This window comes from Aythya ferina (assembly GCF_964211825.1).
Source record: "Aythya ferina genome assembly, chromosome: 7".
NCBI classification, from domain to species: domain Eukaryota; kingdom Metazoa; phylum Chordata; class Aves; order Anseriformes; family Anatidae; genus Aythya; species Aythya ferina.
Window position 1 is genome coordinate 2,472,730 of NC_140302.1, and position 25,521 is coordinate 2,498,250.

General features: G+C 37.4%; 1 protein-coding gene and 1 long non-coding RNA gene across 4 annotated transcripts in view; one reads left to right on the top strand and one right to left on the bottom strand.

The window, feature by feature from the left end:
• Nucleotides 1-25,323, bottom strand: part of LOC311439330 — a 43,939-nt gene extending 18,616 nt beyond the window's left edge. Inside the window, exon 1 of the long non-coding RNA XR_014694663.1 lies at nt 25,252-25,323. This is a non-coding gene — a long non-coding RNA (uncharacterized lncRNA). The remainder of the gene's footprint in view (nt 1-25,251) is intronic.
• The window catches only part of CABCOCO1 (ciliary associated calcium binding coiled-coil 1), a 91,829-nt gene continuing 79,676 nt past the window's right edge, over nt 13,369-25,521 (top strand). For all 3 annotated transcript variants that reach the window (XM_084524864.1, XM_084524862.1, XM_084524863.1), the window contains exons 1-3: nt 13,369-13,437; nt 20,224-20,336; nt 23,281-23,450. In XM_084524864.1, coding sequence (XP_084380990.1) covers nt 13,399-13,437; nt 20,224-20,336; nt 23,281-23,450 — 322 coding nt within the window. In that variant the 5' untranslated portion in view covers nt 13,369-13,398. The remainder of the gene's footprint in view (nt 13,438-20,223; nt 20,337-23,280; nt 23,451-25,521) is intronic.

Genomic DNA, 25,521 nt, shown 5'->3' on the forward strand with positions numbered 1-25,521 from the left:
AAATGACTCCGAATAAGAAACAAGAACTCTAACATATAGATGCTTGATTTTTATTTTGTTGTTTTGTTTTGGTTTTGATTATCTAACCTATTGGAAGAATCAATGAATCTTTTTTGTATTACTTAATGGCCTGGAAACACATTACAACAGCATAGTAGCTTATTTATAGCTATATAAATTTGAATTACTTTTAATCAGACAGTTGCATACAATTATTGCAATCACACTGAAATGGAACAGCAACCTCAGCATATTTCTGAGACTTTGAATGTAGAAATCTTAGGATTTCCTTTTGCAGCTGTTAGGAAAAGAAAAGTGCATCTGACCTGCTCTCCAGGATGCCGTGCATGCACTACCACTGTTTCTGGGAGGAGGGAGCCCATGCTGTTCCAAATTCAGCTGTAAACACTGATTCCCCAGAGAAGTCCAATATACTTGGTGCAAAATATGAGTAACTAATGTTTTCATGGATGTCAGCTCTCACAGTAAGTCTGTTTTCTATTTCAATTAATATTTTGCATAAATCAGTGTCTCAGTAAAATAAGCAATACCAGACTGAAAAGAACACAAGGCAACTGTAATTAAGCCACATGTTTAGTAATGTGCTGAACAAACAATGGAAAAAATTACTTTCTGGTTAGTAAATCAATTGTAATCAACCTCATTCCACCCACTCATCCACCTCTGTGAGGGGATAATACAGCTGTAGATATCAGGAACAAATCCAGCAACTAAATTAATAAAGCAAAATTGGTGGTTCAGCTACACGTGTTGGCATGAATGTATTACTCCCTACAGCTTTATCTCTGCAAACATCTTTTTGCTCCCAGAGGGCACTTTAAAATATATGTTATTAAAAGAAATATAAAGGAATTACTTAGCCTTATAATTATTGCATCTTTTAAGAGCTACTCTGCCTGTTGCTGAAGAAGAATTTGAAATGTGATAGATTACCATTAACAAACTATCTCCAATAGTCAAATATTGCTTATGGGCTCATATTGCTTTTATCTACATAAAATGAATGAGGCTTTAGGAATATCTGGTGTCAAGATGTTGTCAGCCAGTTTGTTAAGTTCAAAATGATCAAATAAGATAGAGTAATCAATGGTGGAGTGGCTACCCACAAGTGGCATGGACTAACAAGTCGATATAATTCTGCCACATTGATGTAAATACAAGATGGTGCATGCTCATCATTTGCCAACCCTTTCTAATAGATGTGGCAGAAGAATCATGGAATCATTATGGTTAGAAAAGACCTCTAAAGTAATCTAGTCCAACTGTCCACCTACCACCAGTATTACCCACTGAACCATGTCCCTAAGTACTGCATCTACCCTTTCCTTAAACACCATCAGGGATGGTTACTCCACCACTTCCCTGGGCAACCCGCTCTAATGAAAGAAAGAAAGGCATTTCTGCCTACCAAAGTGAGGGGGAAGATGGAAAGGGACAAATCCCCAGAGCCTATTCCTAAGGACAGGATGAAACTGCATTATTTTTCCATATTTCTTGTGTAAGATATCCAGGAAATCCTCATTAGTGATAAGTGAATGTCAGCTAAATCTTAATTTTTGCAGGCTTCCAACAGAGTAGAGATTATTAAATCCAGTAATACCTCCCAGGAAATGAATTTTGGCTTGACCAAAACCACAAAAATGAGTGGGAGGCAGAATTAAGACTTGGCAATTAATGTCCTTATTTTCATTTTTAAGATCATTCTGCCTTAACCAACCTGTTTGTATATTGGACTATTTTTTTTTTTTCTTGACTCCAGAGAAGCTCAAATGTTGCTCGTCTGTCTTGAGGTGTTAGTAGGTTCAGCTTTGAATATTCAGTGAAATTATGACATGAGATCTGCGGATGAAGATGAGACATCAGACACAGACTTCAGTGGACCTTGTGATTATATGCAACAAAGTTGTTTGTGGGGGTATTTACAGCAGCAACCTTATGCTCTCCTGTACCTGGGTTTGAATTTTTGTCTGCAGTAATACCTACATAAAGCAAACAGTGGAGAAAACATACCAGTGTGGAAGAATTGGCAGGCAGCTTTTCTGGCTGTGTTTGCAGATCCTGAGTGAGAAGTAGAATAGTACAGGTGCTCTACAACCCCATTTATTTCTTTTAATGTTATCATATGAGGTGGTTGGAATAATATACAGTGTGCAAATAATCTTGGTGCTGGAATGCAAAGCTACCCCCTGGATGTAGAACTGTTCTTCTAGGGAGGGAATCAAGGCAGCAGCCAGATGAGTACATCCTTCTGTATTGTACAGGCATTATAGGCAAAGGGTTAATAAGCCCAAGTATTCTCACCAAACCCGAAGTCGTTCCAGAGTGAGAAGCAGCCTGCTGCTGCTGTCATTCCACCTTTTCCATAGACTAAAAGAATCGTTCGGGTTGTAAAAGACCTCTAAGATCATCTAGTCCAACCTTTAACCTTTTTTTACTGGCAAAAATGAGTGTGTGAAACAAGTATTACGACCATACAATATAAATCCAGAGGAACCTGTGTCTACAACCTTACCACATGGCAATTTGTTTGAGTTGGTGGAAATAGTCACATTTGGTTTGGTGTCATTAGCTGGCAAGAAGCTGAATGTACTGCTAGAAATCATTTAATGTTACATTTACAAGAGCAACGCCAAGAAGTGCTTGTGCAACCGAAGGAAAGGAGGCTGAATGGGAGGTGAGTCAGACCCTGAGTCAGCTATGCTCCAAGTGGCCTGAAGCTGCTTTATCCTGTATCACTGCCAGTGTGCTTGGGAAGCTCACGCCACTCTAGAGGGACTTTGGTTACTGCTAGGGAGGGGGATGTTGGAGCAGCTGTTACGCTTTGTGCTCTGGCACCCTGCTAGTGGGTGGCTGTAGGGCCACTGTGACACAGCCACAGTACCTCATGGCTTATTCAGGCTGTGCTTCAACCCATTTCAAACCTAAGAGTCTTATGGTGGTACAGGCACCGTAGAGTGATAGATCCTTGGGGAGAATCTGAGCCTTCCCCAGCTAGACTGGGAAGCTGAAACATGCAGGGGGTATCGGTTAGTTCCTAGCAGTGGAAACATTGTCCTGGTGAAGTCACACAGAGCTCAGTGGCCTTACGGTGCATTTATATGCATTTTAAGCAGAGTGAATCAAACAGAAGTAAAGGATAAAGAGAACAAATGCTGACTTCACCAAGATTTATAACATATCAAAACCCAGGAGAAAAATTTGCGGTAATGATCTAGCAGATGAAAATAAGTTGCTTTGCATTACAAATGGACAGTTTACATTACAAAGCCACTATCCCATATTACACAATATTCATACATTATATAACGTACTCCCTATCTCAAGTGGATAAATAACATTAGCACAAAGCCAAGAAGATTTATGGCAATGAATCTCTCTTACTCTTTTCCGACTAAGTTTTTCTGCAAGTATTTCTATCAAATATGAGCTACCTCACCAGCCAAGCTAATTCTTGGAGTAACTCCCTTGGCTCCAGTGGAAGTACTCCAAAGATGATTTTGTAGCTGAACGCTACGTTAGGTCATGCATCGAATAGATGGATGTTATAAAAGAAAGTACTAATGCTAATTGGCAATGACATCACCCTATCACTCCAGAGCAAGTGGATTGCTTCTAGCCTTCCTTACAGTTGCCTTTATCAAAGGCCAGTCATTTCTCTTTTTCTGTTGTTGCTGTTTCTACTCTAAAGCAATTAGCTCCTTGAAAACTATTTTCCCTTTCATCTGGAGAACAATTCTGCTCATGTTTTCAGTGTTACTAGGAGCTAAAATGCCTTTGCTTGTTCAGATAAAAGTATACCATTGTATTTACACTGCCTGTCACCTTGTAATTGAAGATCTCAAAGTATGCTGCCAACCTTATGCCTTGTAACACTTAGAAGGTAAATAGGTACTTTTATAGGTATTTTAATGGACAAGATAAAATAAAACTCTGTCTTGCCTTAACAAATCTAATGGGTTTAGAGTGTTTGCATGTTGGGAATTGTTTTTGTACAATCACACACAAGTTGTTCTGTCTGTGGAAATCTGAACATTGATGGAGGGTGCGCATCTAAGTGGATTTTAAGTTGTGGGTAGGGGTTACATCAGCACAGTGACTGTGTTTTTATGGTCCCGGATCTGTTGCAACAAGCTGTTACATTTCTTATTAACATGTGTTTCAGATCACTGCAGAATTATTGCATCATCATACAAATGATCAATGCTCTTTTGAATCCATGAGGGAACCAGCTATAAAATGAAACTGCATATGAAAAATTTCAGAATTTTAAATGGGAGCTGCTGCTAATGGGCTCCATAGGAAAACTCAACTCTATACTGAGGTGAGAAAAATGTCTTCATGGTTTCAAATTTCTGATCCAATTTTTCCAGAGAAATCAGCAACATTTATCAAGATGAAAAAAAAAAAAAAAAAAAATCCAAAGTTGTTATAATTATGCTTGTACAGAAGTCCAGGAAATGTAGGAAATCCTGAAATTATGAGAAAAGAGTTTGATTTTCTATTTAATATTTAATTTCATTGACACACACCCATAATTAGCAAAAAGCTAAATTGTGCCTGAGCTTTTCAAAATGCATATGGACTGACATTACGTAGGAACATTTTCAGTCTTAAAGGAATAAAATTGAGAAAATGGCAAGCAATCAGAAACAAAAGTTACATTACATGCCTAACTATTGTATCTATAGTGGCCACTACTACTCCTATTATAATACACAAGAGAATTTGAAAGCATTTAGATTTGCTTTTCCAGCTGACAATCTGCCGCAGGTGCTGTGCTATTATAAATAACTATTCAGCTGTTATGCATTATTGTCTAAATCACCATTTTGAACCTGAAGTATAAGCTGTACAACCCATAGATCAAATCTAAGAAATTGGCTCTTGTTTACAATGTAGTTATTTTAAAGGAAGAAAATACCCAGGAAATCAAACTCGCAAAGAATTTTAATTATGCTACTTGTTCCTAGGAGCAGTATTACAGTTTTACATTCCAACACTGCGTGCATGGGAAATGAAATACACAACACCTGTTAACAATACATACTCTGATGAATGCTTGGCTAAAAACTGGTTTATGGATTTTTTTTAATTATATAGGGTGGAGAAAAAGAAGATTGATTCCTTTTTTTCTTTTCCATGACCAGCCAAATATTACCAACTTAGTGTAATGATTTACATTTTATTAACACCAGATGAAATCATATGGAGAATTTTTCTGGACTGATGCATAAATAATTATGATTATTTTACCATTATTGCACAAGTAGAAATGAACTCATGCATAGTAGCAATATGTGTAGGTAAGACTGGAAAAATGGCTTCCCATATAATCCCCTATTTGCAGGCTCTGATTTCTTTAGAAGTTCTCATTTGGCACTGAAAATTTACAGAGCTGAGTTCTACTTAAAAAAATGTTTTATTTGGATTGCATTCAATTTCTCTGTATTTTCAAAAATATTTTTTCACTGTGGCTGTGAGGAAAAATATTCCTTGTATATGTACATAAAACATCTAGTTACAGTTTACACTTTAAAACACAGCAGAGGCAGTTAAAATTTAAATAGTCATTTATCAAGAGTAATGTCTTTGTTGGCTTGGGTACCATGGAAAAGGCAGTAACCAAAAACTAATGCATGATCCATATGATAGCATAAAAGCAGGAGGTGGAAGAAACATCAGACGGTGCTTGATAGGTCCAGGAGATAAAACTAAGTCAGCTATGTGTAGGAAAGACTATAATCATCTTTTGAAGCCAAATCTGCTTTTGGAGCTTGCTCTTTTTTCATCAAAGGCAGTTTCAGAATTGATATCTGAAGGAGTAGAGGAAGAAACCACGGTTGAAAGAGCACTCCCTGATCCTACATTTTGGGGACTTTACATTTTTACTGCATTCGAGTTCTAATTGCTAATTATGTAAATAATGGTGCAGTTCAGCCATGCTTGCGTAGGCTGAATTCCTCTGGGCTTTGATGTAATGTGATGAGCTGCTGTCCTGTTTAGGTGGCTGCAATGCCAATTCAGGGGGCCGTGACTGGGGATTACAACAGGCAGATGCATTGCTGGGTTCTGAGCAAAACCAAAGGTTGAGGAGAAGACGAAATACTAGTCATGCAGCCTTAAAAGCTTTGTGCTTCTGAAGACAAATGCTTTTATTGCAGAATTCCCAAGGAACAAAGGAAGTCATGGCCTTTGCAAAGTACACAAATGGAAGAAACACTTGTATACAAAGTCTGACTCACAGCTCATGTAAAGAATACGACAAACTTCTTAGCCTAATTCACTAACTGTAACTGATGTCCTTTCAAATGCTATCCTCAGAAGCAGTTTCTGTTGGAGCTATTTTGTTCTTTTGCCACAGATTGTTTTTAAAGAATTATGGGAAATGACAACAAAAGAATCAAAGTTCAGTTTTTCACAGATGAAACTACAGAATGTATGGAGTACTGTAACCCTGTCAGACAAGTGAGTAAATTATATCTCGGTTGCAACAATGCACCACTTGCTGAATATCAATAAGGATATGTTCCCTTCCCTAGAGTAAAAATAATATTTGCTGTTAATATAAATAGTTCTGAATAACCCTGGCAGTATATGCACGGATGCCAAACAGCATTAAAACTTGAGCAGGATGTCATGTTTCAGTTGTGAGAAAGGGAAAGACTGTGTTAACAGATGTTAAAACAAGGAGGATGATTCACTTATGATGTTTTACGGTAATGAAACTCCATTAAATTCTATCATCTTTCTTCAAATTTCTCTTCTAGCAAATGAGAAGAGCATAAGCTCATGTTCAAGGAACAATCCTAAACAGTACACTGAGGCTTTCATTCTGTTTCTGAATTTCCTGTGATAAGCATGCAGGTAACTCTGCTCCCGCTGGACCAAAATACACTATAGCTCTGCTGTTGGAAGTATCAGCCAAGTTGATACTTCTGGGTGCTCAAGCAGAGAGAAATAGTGACTGTATGAGCTGAGTGTCATCCTTGTCTTCCTGTGAATTTTGAGCTCCAAGATACTGAAGAACTCGAGGAATGGGTTAGACTAACTCATTAGACTTCCATTCTCTGAGAGGCTAATGTTAGATTCTGCCTTAACTAAATCAATAAATTACTTTAATAGAGATCTTATTGGAAACATTTGACCCCAGTTTTAGAAAAAAAAAACACACATGGATGTTCCTCATGACATCACAAGCAGAGCTGATGTACAGTTAAAAGTACAAATATATGTGCTGGCCTCAGGTCCTCTGCTCAATGAGTTATATTTTTACGAGTAATATACTTAAAATCTCCAGAGCTCTCCAAATTCATTTTTTACATGCAACTACATAATCTTTTTGGAGTGAATATGGACATTAACTCCTCCTTGCAGCTCTATATAAACATCTGCTGGCACAGCAGATATTTCAAATTCAGCATCCAGGAAGGAAAGTGCTCCCAGGACTGATTACTGAGTTATATACCCTTTTATTTTAATGTACTCTGCCAAGAAGAGTCCATAACATCAAATGAGTCAGGGAAGAAAAGGGCAAGGGCAATAACAAACAGCTTCATTTTAATTTTAACCATATTGCCTAGTGATCACAGAATAACCTTCATGCTTAAATATTTAAGGAGACTATGTGGACACATTCTTTCTTCCTGAGTGTGTTCATCCACTCACTGGGACTTGTACTCTAGATTCCAAATACACTAAGAGAAGACACGTGCACCGTCTACCCCATTTTTACTACTTGTTTCTGGTGCCAGGGACACTTAGGATTTTTGCTGGACTTCACAGTGACAAATTTTGCTGTCTTGAATAGACCCCACTCTGTAAAGTGGAGAAACACTTGCCATGCAGACTCCCCAGGTATTGTTGCTACAGTTGTGATCTTGCTCCAAGACATCACTTAAATATTGTAATATATCCCAGTAATTCAGGCTTGCTAGTCCATACTATGTAAGGAAACGAATACTAAGATATTTTGCAAGCTGTTTGTGTAGTTTAATAAGGACATTGCTCACAAAACACAAACAAAAAATACGGTCAGTTTAAACTGGAAATAGTGATGTGCTTAAAATTGCACACAGATTTAGGCTGGTGTAAAAGTCATGGGGCATTTTTTTTAAAAGATGGTTTCATATGCTCCCGTATACAAGCCAACTTGTGTCTTGGGTAATTATAGCCTCCATATTGAAAATCTGCCTGTAATTTCAGCTGGATGTATTTTTTCACTTACTTCTCTAGGTTGTTATACGTTATTCTAAAAGCTGGTTAACATCATATGGAGAAGGTGGCAAAAATCAAAAGAGCTACACAACAAAGACATGAAAGAAGTAAAATATGAAATCTCTGACAGAAATGATGTTCCCATTTGGGGGCAAAAGGGCAGGGACAACGGAATCAGTGAATTTATTTTTTTTTCCCAGTCTTTGTGTGTTATTAAGATGTAATAATATTTTGGGATTTTTGCTTTACACGGTAGTACAACTCTATCTTCTTTGGTCTGCCAACGGAATGAAACAATAGCTCACATTGAAAAGTCCAGTTTTGACTACCTAAATGAAATTTGAATATAGTTTGCGCAAAAGACAAATGTCTGGTCTCTTGCATGGATTGTAATATTCCAGTTCTCGCAAACTTGGCAAAATTAATGGTAGTTTATATATTTAGAAAAGACATACAGGAAATGGGAATCTGAGATCAAAAAGTGCTTTGAAAGCACTTGAACAAAGAATGTATATATATACGTGTGTGTGTATTTATTATATAGAAACGATATGTATTATACATATTTTAATTTCTATATAGATATATAGATAGATATAAATATATCTATCACATAAATAATATGAATATTTAACATTTTACCTAACTGGTATCTCTGCTTGCCATTGGAATATATGTTGTTTAATTTGGGACATTCCTTCTGGTAATTTTCCTTACTACATTAATTGATACGATATGTACTAAACAGCTTGTCCCCCTGAAGAATTTAGATGGTGAAATGATACTTTCCTACATACTACATAACAAACCCAAAGGCATGAATTAAGCTTCTGTTAAATTATTTGCTTGTTCATTGTTGCCAGACTACTCATGGCTCTGTAAGACTTAGAAAGACGACTCCTGTCCTGTCTCCTCAGAGTCACGCAGTGGTCAGTGCCATTCTTTTTGTGTCAGCCTTGAATTTGGGAATTCTTAGTATATTAGTCTTGCCTGAATGCTGACTCTGACAAGTCAGTTAGATCTAGATAGATTTTGGTTTTATTTTAGCAATTGGTGACATAGGAGGTAGATGGTCTGAAATAGTTACCCTCCAAATTATCCATATTGTTTTATCATATGCATCACCTCTCATGGTTTAGATTCTTGAACTAAAAAGTACTTGGAGAAAATCCTAATATTTCTTAGTTCATACTGATAGCATACTGCAGTGTTATATGCACATTTACATTACTTCTACAGTTTAATACATGGTAAGGGACTGTCTTGAACTACTGGGTTAAATAAATTCATATTTCTTCTTGAAGTTCTTGTTGGCAGGAAGAAGTATAAGTCCCCTGGAGATGGGCTACATGTCCTTTTAAGTCTTCTATCTAATTTCTAGGATTTCTATGAACCTAAATTCATTTTCTTGGCACTAGATATAGCAGTCTTTTGGCTAAGATCAAGAAAAGAATCAATCTAATATTTGCTTTTATCCTTCTTTGAGCCACTTCTCTTTATAGGGAGAGGATAATGGAATCATTGATAAAATACATGTTTTACTTCTCTCATTTCTCTGTGGATTGTTTTGAATAATTGAAAAATTATGATTTGCTAAATTTAACTTGCACTTTCTTATTGCTGGGCCAAGTACTAATGTTATGAGTCTCTCAAAATCACTATCAAATCACATGGAAATATTTCATACATTTTAATTAAATAGAGAGGGAGGGATTCTGAGGGAGCTACATTCTATTGAAGAATGGTGAATCCAAAGCACTTTCTCCCCTTAAGTAACTCAGGATTCTGTCCATCCTGTTGCTGATACACCAAAGCAGGTATCCTCTCGTAGTTGCTACGGTAGTTACTTTAATTGGATATTGTCTGAGAAAGGGCAAAATTACCTTCTTGTTTTGGAAACAGGTTTCTCTGACAACCTAGGATTTATGTGCTTCTTTTTCTAGTATATAATCATGCCCTGGATTTTTTTTCTGAAGATATATGATATGTAAAACAGAAGAACATTACCTAGAGGGAATACTGTTCCCTGGATAGAATAACCGTGATGAATGTTATAAAGGAGTCGGGAGAGGATGATTAATTGCTATGCTAATGCACCTATGTACAATAATGCACAAGTTGTTATTAAGAGCCATGTAACACTAATGTACTGTTGCTTTCACAAATTATCCATTTGTTACTAAGGGAGTCAAACCCAAATACTGTGTGCAAGATCTTCATGCATGCCCATAGTTTTTTGATCCTTGTCTCACAGGGCAAGAAATCAAGCAATTTGTTGTCGTGAGGGTTGGCAGCAAGGGGAACTATATGTCCATCTGGTGTCGTTGTATCAAGCAAAGCTTCAATAGGAATTTCAATTTGCTTTTCATCCTGAATTTGCCTACATATAATTACCATGCTTGGTGATGCCTAACTAAAGGTGAATCAAAACCTGTTTGCAACTGAACATTTTCATAAGATCTCTATCAATAGGAGAACATGTGAATAGGCCTGGTAGTTTACAAGAACTTTGCATTTTAAAATAAGTCTACTGAAAATTCATTCCTGAATTCTGCTTAAACTACATCTTTTCCTGAAATCCAAGGACTTCTGCCAACATATAAAAAAAAAAAAAAAAAAAAGACAAACTGAATATCACCTTGGTTAATGAGAACTTTGGGGGACTTGGAATATTTTGGAGAGCTCTCTTGCAGTTGCTGTTTTTTTATTTTTATATTTATTTGTTTGCTTGTTTGTTTTTTCCCCAGTCGCAGGTGGCCTACCACGGACAAGTCCCTGCAGCTGTGTGCAGTTGTGATCTCCTTTCCACTTCCTGTCATGGACTTCTCTGATGCATGCAAGTCTCCTCCCTCTCCAACAGAAGTGATAAAGCAAGGAAGAAAGTATTTCTAGGAAGACACCATGCTTCACAGCATCATTAGCCGTGACCTGATGAAAATTGGGAAGAGCAAACAGATCTTCATCGAGCCCCAGACAGGGTGAGTGTAAGTGGGCCACGTGGTTATCTTTAACGAGACAGAGGCTGTCCAGGTACTGCGAGCTGAAAAGGATTAGCCAAAAACAAAAGGAAAAGGAGGAAAACATACCCTCTGTGCTAAGTGATACTAGCCTTGGCAAAACAATCTCAGAAACCTGAACTCTGGTTCCTCCTCAGATCACTATAGAAGAGCACTTATTTTGTAATGCTTTATAAGACCAGACTTTCAAATATGGACTGTCTAAATTATACATGCTGGAACATTCTCAGAGACAGACCTTTTCACCTAACACAGCTACACAGAGAAGGCGATTTTCTTGTCTGACCTGGAGTATCTGTGACCATTAGCAATCAAAGTCACCCATGGTTGCCAATGGTAGGAAAGGACTAGACCAGACTTTTAAGACCACTACTTCTGTTGTACTTACAAGTCATGCTTTTGAAGGAAATGAAAATGAGCCTTCTTAAATACTCACATGTATATACAAATGTGGGTTTTGTAAACATGAAGGATCCAACAGAAATTAGAAGGAATGGTTTAATGGTGCTGTTGAATCTTTTTTGTGTCTTTTTTTTTTTTTACCCCTCCCCCCCAATATTTTTGATATCTAACATTTGTGATACTATCTAAATATTTAAATTTTAAAGTAGGAAGTTTAGTAGCTCACTGCTGGAAATAATAGGGTGAGTTTCAAATCAGTTCTTAGCTTCAGTCAGCTTACTCAGTTCATGTTTTGCATAAGCAAGGATACAGTCCAGGGCTGGGTCTTTTAATACTAAATAAGAGAAACGGAGTGGGTTCCTCTTGAAGGCTTTGAGCCTTCATGTCTTTTACATGGAAAATGTTTATGGAAGTCAATAGGTATTTTCAGTACCAGAGGAATGCCGGGTTATGTCCAAAATCTACCTGTTACTGACTAGATTATCAGAATGAATGTATACAATGTTATATTGCATCCAAACATCACATTTAATTCCCCAGTTTTTACACCTTACTGCATGCAGTGCTTGCAGCTCTGAATAATGTTCTTATTTGGTTAGATTTATATACACAGTAAAAAGGGAAGTAACTGCAGCTGTACTGCTGTCAGCTACAGAGCACGGCACAAATTGTAGGAATTCACAGTGTGGGCTCCGCACAGAGCTAAGCAATTCTTTAAAATACCATGAATAATTCTAGAACACACTGCAGGATACAGCTCTCTGAACTGCATTCAAACAGATTTCTGACTCCTTTTGGAAGCGTGATTGGTGTACGTGTGTCAGCGTGGGTCAGGCTGTTTGAGAAGGAAGAGTTGCGTACATGTTGAATCTCAAACTGCATCAGAGTCACGGTGGGTAATGAATGGGCAGGTTCTAGTCTCGCATGACACAGGTACTGGGCTTGGTGTTTTACAGGGTGTGAGAAACCAATGATGACAACCTTCAGAAAGTGGCAAACTGCTCAGAAACAGTAGCAGACTTTGAAACAGCTGCAGAAATCCCATGAGGTCCTTTCTTTACGTGGGGCAGCGCAAAGAAATTGTTTCGTCATAGCAGCTCCCTCCGCACATCAATAAACTTTGCGAAGTAAGTTTGCTCTTTCTTTGTTCTTGTTACTGTTCACCCACCAAATGCTTGTGTTTTATTTGATCTTGCAGGTAAGTGCCATTACTCTGAATTGTTGCTGCTAGTATGAGTCTGCACGTCACGGCAAACCAACAGAGAAAATGCTTCAGCCTAGCTTTATTAGTCCTCCATGTTTAAAAAAGGAAAAACAATAGGACAAAGAGGAGAAATGAGGAAGATTTATGTATGCTAACCATTTTTCCTCTGTAAATCCTAATGAAAAAAAAAAAAAAATAGTTCAGTCCCTAAATCATTTCCTACTATAGTCTGTAAATTATTCTGAAATAAGTCCAGATCCTTAGCTGGAGTAAATCTGCGTGCCTGCATCAGTCCCGCAGAGGCCCGCTGCTTTACACCTGACCCACAGCACCGCGTAGCGAGGTGTTCAGTTTGGACGCGGCACCTCCAGAGGCTGACGCGGTGTTAGTGCAGCCGCCAGGACAACACAACCCACCCCGCACAGCGCCCGCGCCCCGCGGCGGGCCCTAAGATGGCGCCCGGCAGGGCGAGAGCAGGCGCTGGGGCCGCGCTGGGCCCGCCCCGTTCCCTGGGCGACGGCGACGCCGAGCCCGGGCACCATGGCGGAGGCGGCGGGGACAGGCAGCCCGCCCGGGCAGGTAGCACCCCGCCGCCCCGGGCCCTTCCCGTTGCCTTCCCTCAGCCCGCCGGGTGCGAGGCGCTGAGGTGCTGAGGCGGGGCAGCGCCCGCCCGCCCGCCCTTTCCCTAGCGGTCCCCCCTCACCTCGCCTCCTTCTCGTTTCCTTCTCCGTTCTTGGCTCTTTTAATTGAAATTTATTTTTAAAGCCTTTATTCAGCTTCTGAGCGCTTAAAAAGAAAGGGTGGGTGCTAAAAATCCTTTCTGAGGATCAAAGCAAAGCAGTGTGAGGGTTTATGCCTGGGTGACCTTTTCACAAAAGAGCGTGTAGGGAAGAGAAAGCCACGGGCTCAGTGGAGCAGCTTCCCTGCCAAAAACCCACACAGGGCTTCGAAAACCCACAGAGGGCTTCCAAAACTTGTGGGGGGCTTCAGAAATCCACAGACCCATCCTTCCTGGGGAAAGCCACCACCAGCCATCACACGTCCTCATCCTGGCCTAGCACAGCTGTGGCTCCCCCCTCTTCTTCTGCAGCTTGTGTTGGGGTTTGTAATTGATAAAAGGATGTGCTTTCATACCAACAGTGTGTCCCAATAGTTGCCCACTTGGCTTTTTCATGGTGTTAGAGATACCTGAATTTTTGGCTGTTAGTGCAAAGGGGCATGGTTTCCCTCCCATCTTGCTTCCAGCAACATCATAAGTTGTATTCCTCGCCCTTTGTTTCCTTATGTAGCCAGAGTGCTACCACAGATCCAAATCCACATCATTCTCCTCAACATTTGCTCCTTTTCATATCTTTGTCTGCATTATTATTATTTATTGTAGTTTTTGACTTCGTTGGTGGAGGTGTGATTTCTGACACAGGTACCTCACCTGGTATCAGGAGTCAAGAACACAAGCTATTTCTCCCAAGAACACAGGAGGTGTTGCTTCAGCTCAAAATTTCTCTCTCGAGTCTCTCTATAAAGCTGTAGTAACCTCGAGGTCATTTTCTTGAGGTGGAACTTCTTTGTTGTCTCAGATGGCAGAGAAGTTACTGTGGCTGTTGCTGAAGTGATTAATTGCTTTCAGCCACTGTAGGTTTGCATCTGTTGGCAAAAAACTACCATAACAATAACTGGTACAAAAAATAGGTTTACTTAAATAAATCCTCTTCTATGTAAAATGTATTAATACATGTTTTAATGCTTTATGAGATATATATATAAGCATTTTTCACAGTGTACTTCTTACTAGTGTTATTATTGGTAAATATTATGGTTGTTGGGAAGAGCATAACAAGGGGGTAATGCAGTCAGTCAGATCCTAGTGAAAGGCCACAAGGTGTGCTGTATGGGAAAGGACAGGCTGTCAGAATATATTGTACATCTACTTGAAATGTAGCACTGAAATTTTTGTCTTTATTACTTCATGGCTTTATAAAAGGATTCTTTATAGATTTTTTTTTTCATGTGTTTTCTGTTCCCTATATATTAAGTTTGTTTTATACATCATAGTTTACCTTAGTGATAATTCCTACTATCCCTTATGATTTAATTTTATTGCAAACCCTGTGGAATTGTGCTTTTTTAATTTTTTTTTTTTTAATATATATTTTTATTGTATAGTCTCCAGTTTTGGCTGAGGCTGGCATGTTCAATATATAAGCCACAGAGAACATGGTATTCTGCCACTATTTTTGTTTTATTGAGAAAATTCCTCTTGAATTAAAATACTTTTATAATGGCTCAGACTTGTAATTACTTTTAGCAGAAAGAATGTCACAAAACCTGAATCCTGTTCTTAGCAAGTCTTGCTGCTGCTTTATTTTTAAACTTTCTTTTTCTTTTTCTAAGTAGTATGCAGCAGTGAAAACGTGAGTAAAGTCTAAAGCCATTTGGTACATTTGGTCACCCATATGTCTTGACGCTTGGATTGTGTGTATTTTTTTAATAGATTTTGTTATTAAGAGGATACCATAAGCTTCTGTTGTTCATAATGGTCCTCTGAATGCTTTCCTCACATAAAGGTTTTATTTTTCTCATTTGGCATATCTGCGTGTTTCGCTTTTGAATGTAATTGAAATTAGCGTGCTATTCTTGTGTATTTCCTTATGTGTTTAACAACAAAAGAAATACTGTGACTAAAAATAACAACTATTGATTTTAACTTCCTATTGTGGGAGCAGACAAGCGGGGCATTTTTTTAAATTTTTTTTTCCCGTTTCTGCCTTAACTATTTAGGTAGACAGCTTCAAGATTTTTTGCTTCTGCTGAAGTATTTGACAGCTTGATAACAAAATGCATATAATAATACAAATAACAGCCTGTGTTGCTATTTTTTTTCATTCCCATTTTGATTAAAGTTGTAACTGATATGCGACACTGTTTCAGGATACATCTGTACTGCTGTCAGCAGTATTGCTCAGAGCGAGGTAGCTGAGCCAGCTTTAAATGAACTAGTTCAGTACTGGAAACTATCTAGCTGTGGCAGCAGAGTTTAGTCCAGTCTCATTTCCCTGATGGAGTGAGGAGGATCTCAGGTTCCTTACGCTTCAGGTATTTGCTATAATTTGAGAGAGCTGGCAACCCATTCCTTTGTGAATATACTTTTGAAAATCATGATTTTGCAAAAGCATGCTGTTGCATTTTCAAGCAAGTGCAAATAAGTGGCATCTTCAGTCGGAGCAGAGGTCTCAACCAAAAGGACAAGCTTATTTCCTTTCAGAAGCAGCGGTGCTAATTTCCATTTTTGTGTTTCAAGGTGTTGCCACTCTGGAAAGTGCCTCACTAAAACTGCAGATAGAGGGGCGTCTTTTCTAGTAATTTTTTGTTTGCTTTGTTTTGTTTTATACTTCTTCCCCACCCCAAATGCAAAACTTTCTGCAGCTTGCCATTTATCACTCTTCTGTTATTATTTTCTGTTTCAGAGTGATTTGTAAACATTGGCTGAAAGATTCAAGGAGGATCTTGTCCTTTTGTTTTAGAATATCTGATTTGGTATTTTGATTGAATGCTGTTGACAAGGGGTGCCCAAAGCATTTGGAGTGCCATACAGAACAGCCAGAAACATATTATGCATTCAGAACAGTTAAAAATTATTTGAAGGAAAATAAAACATAAAGGAACAAATAATTCCCTTGTAGTAGTCTGTTTTTAAATAGGTTAAGTCTATTGCTTTTCAGTGTATGTTGGTAGAGTGTTTTGTTTTTTTTCCCCACTGCACATGAGGATAGTATTACCAGAATTAAATCAATTTGGATTACCTCAGTCAGTTACAGTTGTTAACAGTAAGAGGAAAGATAAATTCTCTTACAGCAGTGAACATGCAAAAAACAACTTCCCTTTGATTTTTCAGTGGTGGTTAAAGACTACAATCAAAAGACAAAAGAGTATTTTACCAAAGGAATGATAAACTTTCAGTGGGGCTCTGCCCAAACAGAAATTTTCCACTAATGTGGGATCATGTAGGGGCCTCGTGGACTTTCAGTACCTTTCAAATTACAGAACCATTTATAATTTTAAAAATTAATGTTCTAAATTACGTGCTTTCTCTCCCATAGTTACTCATCAGTCATTTTGAACTGTATTCCTTGTTATCTAATACCTGCACTTACTGTGGACAGCAGTGCCACAAGTCTATCCTTATTAAAACAGTAAAAAAAAAATAAAATAAAAAATACTTGGGTGGAGGATGAACTTGCTGCTGGGAATAAAGTTACAGACAGGAGGTGATGAAATGCTGCTCTAAAGTAGGCTTTCACCTTGCCATGTAAGCTGTCGGATTTTGATGTGCAGATTATGGAGCTTTATCTGCAATACTGAATTGCAATAGCTTGAGTGTCTCGTAAGTTTAAACTTCAAACTTTAGTTGGTTGAAGAGTGTGTTTCTAATTCCACTGGATCTTTTAATGTGTTGAAAGAGATTATAGGAGACTGAGTGCAAAGCACATGGAGTTATTTTTAAATAAATTTTTATCTTACATAGCTTGTATATTGTTATAATACAACGCTATATACTAAGACCTCACCAATTTTTCCTAGAGGTCCTTCTTGCTATTTGTAATTCAGAGAATGAGATGAGCCTTAGCATCAGCATGCTAAGTGTGCTGGGCCTGGCAATACCAGGTAGGTGAGGAAGCTTTGTGCTGTAGTAAGCCAGCTACATACTGTAGGCAGGAGATAATTACTTCATTGGTCAAGCTTTTTCTGATGTGATGAATGCGGCCTGATACCTTTCAAGAAGTGGTGAGGAATTAGTTTGGATAGATTCTGGAAATGCAGGTATTTTTTTCCAGATTTTTCAACTTTTTGCCTACTAACTTGTTCCACAGAGCACAAGATGTAAGAAGCGGGAGGGGAGAAAAAAAAAAAAAAAAGGCTTTTGGTGCACCTGTACTTCTGCATGGGGCTCCTGCTGTGGTCTTGAATGGTGGAGTAGAATTCAGTAATTGGGAAGGTTTTCCTCCTTGCTCAATCTTCCAGTCCCCTTGCCCCCTCTGTGCTACACCCGGCTTGTAACCACGGATGAGAAGCTGGAAGATAGCTTGATGAAAACAACAGTGCTACGCCTTGAACTTCCTTAATTTTTTCTTTCTATATCAATGCCAATTTCTTCATCTGCTACTGATAAAGTCCATCAAGGTGATTCTTGGGAAATGTTCACATTGAGGCCAGTAAGGTGTTATCAAATGGCCAGTAATATGCCATTTATATAATGGTGCAAAAAGCCAGAGTAAAGTATCCCATGTATTGGATATTGTGAGAAAAAGGGATGAGTTGGTATTCGTTCAACTTCCAAAGCATCAATATCAGTTAAAGAATAACTGATACTATGAATTCAGCTCTCGCTACTTCTAAAAAATCAATTTTTTGATGTATTTGTAATACTGCTGGTCACTGCAGGAAAGCATTCGTATTTTTCCTAATTATTCAAGACTGTCTTTCACTAATTGTATAATGTTTCTTTGTTGAGCTACTCATTCATGTTTTCCTAGCTGGGGCATGCAGCTTCAATTATATCAATATTACTGACTGTAGGGGTATTGCTTCTTATGCTGCATGAAGTATTGCTAACGCAACCAAAAGCAGACTAATGACATGGTCCTAACTCTCCGAAGAAAGCCTTCAAGTGCTTCATTCCTGTTGTTCTGATAAGACAGCATATCTAAGGCTGACTTCTTTGCAGTTGAGAACAATAATTTTTAATACTAAAGTGCACGTGTGAAGGTACTCTGGCACTTAATTAGAGAGAGAAACTGGTCTGTCCACTATATGTGATGTTTGTTGCTCTTATTCGTGTTTCATCAGTCTTCGATGCAATTCAGCTTGTCCCAGAGTTTTAAGTATATTTTGCAGTTTGGCAGCAGCAGGGGGAGTAGTGTAGCTTTATTTGGGGGCTCTCCTTGACCAGTGCTAGATTTAGTTGACGATTAATTAGCCCAGAACAATGCTGTTCAGTCTAAATTCATCTGTGTTAGGAAATCTTCCTCCTTTTTCAAGCTGAGCTAGAAATGTTATTTCTAGCGTAATTCTAGAAGTGAAGGCACTTCATCTTGTTGTGCCTCTATAAAACCCCATGAATGTAAAGATGTACTCGAAATGAGTGTTGGGTTTTACTCAGATTTCTAACCAACCTTCAGGTAGGGTACAAACCCTTACCCGCTCTTCTTTGAGCTTAATGATCCAGATAGATTTTTATTTGTGTAGTTGTCCACCTATGTAGACTTCAGCAGCCCAGCTTCGATACAAGGGTTTGGTGAAAATTTATTTTACGTATCAGTTCCTTTTTAAAACTTGTAAAATGCTTTTGGGTAGTTTCCCTTTTATATAATACGCAGATCCCAGCAGCGCTCAGTTAAATTTGATAAAATGATGCTATACATAGTTTTGACCTTTGCTGGGATTGCGTCTGAACATAATTGGCTCATCTGAACTAACTACTGATAACCATTATCAGCGACACCTCATTTTGACAGCACAGAGATTGTCCAATAGATAGATGGCTAATGTAATTTTGAATAACTTTACAGATAATGATTTTATAATGTGCTTTGACACCTCAATTCATTGCCTAAATATTCTAAAGTAAACCAGTTATTTTTTCCAGTGTTATATATATTTCATAGGTTTTTCGTAATGGACACACTAAAAAAAGTATCATCAAATGTTCTTACTTGTAAGATGATTGCATAGCTTTTCAAGCTCAGTTTGCTATTCCCCCATAACATGTACACCATTGCATTTCCTGAAAGGAACTGCCTTTTGTGTGTTATTGCAAATACACAGACCTTCCCTGAAACAGTAGTGTTGGATTCTTTTATATGTACCTTTGTGTTGCAGCAAACATGTTGAGCTTCCTTGGGTTAAGGGAGCAGTAAGTGGGGACAGTAAATTCCCAAAGGGCAGGGTGGAGATCAAATAGTGTGGTAGTGTGTATGTGTGCTCAGAATATCCTAAGCAGAAGCTGATTTAAAAATTTAGTTACTGTGCAATCTGGTATCATGTTAGTCAAATCTGGATTCATGGATTTTTTGCACCTTTATATTTCTATTGTTTTTACTTCCAACTTGATTTAATCTTATCCTGCACACAATGTCACTATGTTCCCACGTGAATTTAAGATAGAAATACTATTTTCCATGTATCTGCCTAGTGAAAATGTGTTAGGGTATTGTGCTGCTGCCTTATAATTATAGCTGTGTTACATTTTGGCATTTGTTGAATTAATCTCTTGCCTGCTTCCTCAAAATCAAAATGTTATTTATATAAGTTACTGCCATAATTGAATCAACTTTTAAAAATTATATTCATATGTCTGTGTGTGTGTAGGAAGAAGACCAGGATCAGGATGCAGTAGGTGGACAGAAGATTATTAATCAGACGTTTCTTTCTCTTTCCCAAATTACTGCTTTGTCAGAACAAAATGTAGAAGGAGTTCAAAAGTGAGTAGCAGTGATAACAATGCTAGAACCAATATTATCATGAAATAAAGTTTATAGACAATTCAGTATTTTTTTTTGTGATAGTTACCACATTAGACTTGAAATCATAAATGATTTAATTGAACAATTAATGTTTCATGAAAGTTCTGAAGAAAGCCATTGATCTCATATCTGCTTTATTTTAGTGTGTTGCCCATATCTTTTGATTTTTCTTCAACTCCTTCCCTCTCTCCCCTGGTAAATATTTCACAATGACGAGGTTTCTGGGTTTGCAGTCTTACTAAATATTCTGTAAATAAAATACTAAGATGTAAATAAGCACAGGCCAATGCTGAGCCTTTTCATAAGTCTCACTTGGTAACTCTTTTGCTCAAACATTTAGGACTCTTTACAGATCCATGAGTTACTGTAAAATCAGAAGGGTTTTAACAGTTCAGAAAGGGATGGAAAGCTTAAGAAGTAGATAGCTATTATGGTGCACTGGGGAAATAGGAGGCAGCCAAAGACTTCTGAAGTAAGCCCATGTTGTCTTCCCTTTAGCAGCACCCCCTCTCATTATTATTGCTTAATAGGAGGTGAATTTAGGAGGCCAGGAGTTCAACCTGAAACTCTAGACTTATATTTTTAGAATGGGATTTTCAGAAGTGCCCAAATAATTTAGGAGCACTTTTCTCCACTGGTAGATTCTTAAAGAATTGAAAGCCAAAGGGCTGCTGTTCTTAACTGTTTTGGGGAGAGAGAAGAAGAAGGAAAAAAAAAAAAAAAGAAAAAAAAAGACGACAAAACTAACCCTCTTTCTGAATACATAGAGTTTTTGAGAGATTAAAATATTATTCTTGAAATATTCTCTTCCTCTCATTTCTCTTTGTTTTGAGGAAAAAAAAAAAACCTTCCTTACCTGATGGGATTTATTTTTCCTTTTTAAATTTGTTATTTAATGAAAACTGAAAAAAAAATATTTTTACCCTTTAAATAATAGTTTATATATTTTTTCATTTATTATTTTCTCGAGTGATAAGCCCCTTTCTTTAGAGAAGACTGAAGCATACAACCCAAAGGAGACTAAAATGTACTCGATGATGCAATTTATTGTGAAAATTTCTTGCTAAAATTAAAAAGGAAAGCATTGAAAGGTCATATGTTTTTTCTTAGTCTCAGCTGGTCACATGTATTTATATATATGTGCGTATATATATACACACATACGCACGCACAAGTTAATCATAAAGTATATACTGCATCTGACTGAAGGGGATAGATGCAGGGTATTTTATATACTCCAAGCAGTTTACCACCAGCATTGAAATTTTGTTAGATTACCACAGAGCATCATTACTCTACACAAGAGCATTCTGAAGACCACAGCTCAGGATGGAAAATCAGAATAGATGATCTGGTTCAGTATGAAAATTTTGATGTCTCGCATTCCCATATATATTGGAGTTCTGTACTGCCATCCATCTCCTTAGGACTTGCACACACCCCATAAAGGAAGAAATAGCAATCGATGTAACTAAGAAATCTAAATCACCCATAATTTCCTGATCATTTATAGATACTGTTGTCAGTGAGAAGTCTTGCAGAATATTGAAAAAATCAGTTCTGGCATTGTTAGTAGCATCACAGAAAATCTAAATCCCTGAGAAGCTCTGATTATGAAAACACAGAGTTGGCAGAAGCTTCAGAAAGAGAGGATATGGACTGTTTCAAACCTTGGAAAGTTCAGCTGGCCACATTCCACTTCTATTTCAGTACAGAGTTAAGTGTTTTTAACTGCCTTGCATGTGTACAGCCGTACAAATTTGTCATGCAGAACAAAGGAGTACATGTTTTAAACAAAACTGATTGGATTATATGCTTTACTTTGTTAGCTATTGAGGCTTTAATTAAAAAAAATGAAAAACAAAAAATTCATCTTACTTGGCAGTGTATCTCAACTGGCTTGATGAAAACCCTGAAAAACTAACAGTTGCCTCTGAGTAGGTCTGATATTAATGCTATTATTAGGAAGGAAAGAGAAACGGGAGGGGGGGAAAGGGGGGGAAGACTTCACTCTTGCAGGGGAGGAAAAACTGTGATCACAGCTGGCACCTGTGCAGTCAGGTATAGCTAAGAAACCAAGGATTGCTTTGATGTAAAACTTAACTACCTGAGACATGGTTAAGTTACACCCAAACTGCAAACTGAAGTCCTAGTCCTGATCCCCTCTAAACTCTTCATGTGGAAAAATGCATACAATTATTATAAAAGACATAAATAATTCCATGTTTGGATAGAGTAGATGTAAATACGTCAGTAGCATCATAGTCTCCTGGAAGGAAATGTATTTTTCTATAATTATTACTTCTTCAAGTTAAAATAAGTGGAAAATTTTCCAGTGTGCCAGAAAAATAAGATGGGATTCTTCCTAGATGTTCTTACAATTATGAAAGGGGAATTTAAAATTCTAAATATGTTAGATATTTTTACTAGTTTTATATTGTTTACCTGATTTTTCAGATGCAATTTTTCTTCAGAGTCTATGTGAAAAATAATCACTAATGGAAAGCAAGATCTTTTTTAATATTGTAAACATATCTCAAAAAAAAAATAGAGAGACTTGTCCCATTTCATCCAACAAACCCCTACCTGAACAAACACTTTGGGAATTTCTTTGGGAATTTTGCCTGCATTTCTCTTTGATTTTTGTAAATCTCTTTACTTCATTAATTATATCTTAACATTTAATTAGTGCCTGTTGAAACCTGTAGGTGCTTGCTTACTTTCCTCATTTGATTTTTTTCCTCTAATCATCAGTGTTCATATCTAGAAATTGATGTAGCTAAGTTTCTGGAAAATATATACATGTATATGTGTAAAATACTAATACATGTACAATCACTAAATTAAACTTTGAAACCTCTATTTTTTAAATTTCACTATTTTACTCTGCTTTTTCTTTTAGAAAGCTGGAAGAATTTCTGAATTTTAAACAATTAAAGACATCTTTGAAGGAAGCTATTTTGCTAGATTATTATACTGCCGGATTTTGGTGGGCTAAAGAAAAGAACTTCAGTCTTGTGCAGCTCTCAGGATTCATGGATCTATTAAACTTTCTGTTGGAGAACCTCGGTGGTAAGTATAATTAAAAATTATAAAATAAAAATATCTGAAGTGGAAGGCAAGAATGCTTTCCAGTCATTTTAATAAAGAGGTTTTTAATTGCAAGTGATTGTGAAATAATTTATTTTCCTCTCGAATGTTGTCATGCTATATCTTGTGCCTGATAATAATTCTCCCTGAAAGACGTTTGATTAGAGAGAACTGTAGTCTATTTAGCAGAATATCCCTCATTCTTTCTTTATACAGTATATGCTATAAAAGGACCAGGTCCTGAAAAGACCTCATCATTGGTATGGAAAAATAAATAATCATTACAATAGAGCGAGAGCAAGGAACATCTAAATTCTGGTTTCAGCTCTCTGTGACTGAGTCACCATAGCCTTGGGCACATTTCTCTGATGTTTGAGATATTTGGTACATCCTGTAGAATTATACCAGGAGAATTACATTTATTTTGTCCTTGGAGGTTAGCTCTCAGGGAGCTTTCGCTATGGCAAATTCTGCATTTTGGGCACAAAATGTATTGGTTAATTAAAGACTGATGAGGGAAGTAAACTGGCATCGCTGCCAAAGTTGAAAAATAACAATGAAAGGACTTTAGCTGTGGTGGCTATGAGGAAATTTGCTAAAAAGCATGCATCTTGGGTCTGGCAGGAACAAAATAGCCAAAAAAAAAATAATTGTAGCTGTATCCTCTCAAAACCCTCTTCAGAGATCACAATTCTTAACTTTACATTCACTTTGAAGGTGATTATGTTGAGAAGAGTCTATCCCAGAGGAAAAGTGAAAGGACACAGTGGTTCTATTCAAAGTAAAGATGAATATTTAAAATCAAATTCATAATAATTATTATACTCTTTCATTGTAGTTTAAATCAAGGTCCTTTCTGACTTGGAATTTTGACAGAATATGTACGTGCTTTATGGTCATTGGAATTCCAGTTGTCCTTCCTGTCTCCAATGAGAAAGTATCTTAACATATGCTAACTATATTAATATAACAATGGAGAAGAATGGAAACATGACACAAATTAGTTTTATGAGACTGTAATGCATGTGTACTAGACAGGCTGGTAGCACAACTGATTATTAAAGCTGACTGACATTTTTCAGGAATTTGATCTTAGTTGCATGAAGTCTGGCAAAGCTTTAACTCTTTCAGCTAAAATTTTCTGTGGCAGTGTCTGCCTTAGATTAATTTTAACATATAAAATTTCCAGTAGAACATTCAATGGACTTCAAGACAGAGGCTGTCAAATAAATAAATGTTTTATTTTGAGCTTTTTTTTTTTCTTTAATAGCTCTAATACCCCTATGCTTTGAAGTAAAGACTTAAGGTTTGGCAAGCAAGGGTTGTGAATTTGCTTTTTGCTGTCCTCTGAAAATTCATTCATATTTGGCTAAGACACATGGCTTCCAGGGAAAGAAAATGCAGTTTGTAATTGCAAGAGACTTCTTACATTTTTTTTCACGGCAAAGTTCCCCAAATAATCCATCTTACAAATTATGCTCTAGCCCAGGGCTGAGATGAATTTCCTTATAGTTACTTATATGAATTTCCTTGTAGTTACTGTTCTCAGCTGGTGCAAGTTCGAAGACGAAACATTTCAACTAACAATAAAATGTTAATGTCTTCTATATTAATGATCATTTCCTTTTCCTTCCCTACAATGTACCCAAGCAGCCTGGAGAAGCTGATTTGATCATAATAGCAACAATAGCAAGGGACGGAAATAATGGATTTAGACAACGAGGGTAGTGGAAATTCATTTAAGGCTGGTAAAAGAGAGGAAAAGAGAGATTTAGAAACTCACGGCTTTTCTTGATTGGGTGGGTGAGGAGAAACAGTTTGAGAGCCAAGGGATCTTTGTTGCCTGTACAAATATTCCTTGCAGAAAAAGTGAAACGGGATAGGGACTGAAACCAGCTGAGGAGCCAGTGTGAACTACTTGTGTGATTTGGTCTACATTCTACACTTTGAACATAAAGTGCTCCTTACCTCACAGATACCGTGTGAGAGCCATTCTGAGACAGGCAGTTGAGCCTGAAACTCAGTTGTGCAAAGGAAAGAGAAAATTTGGACT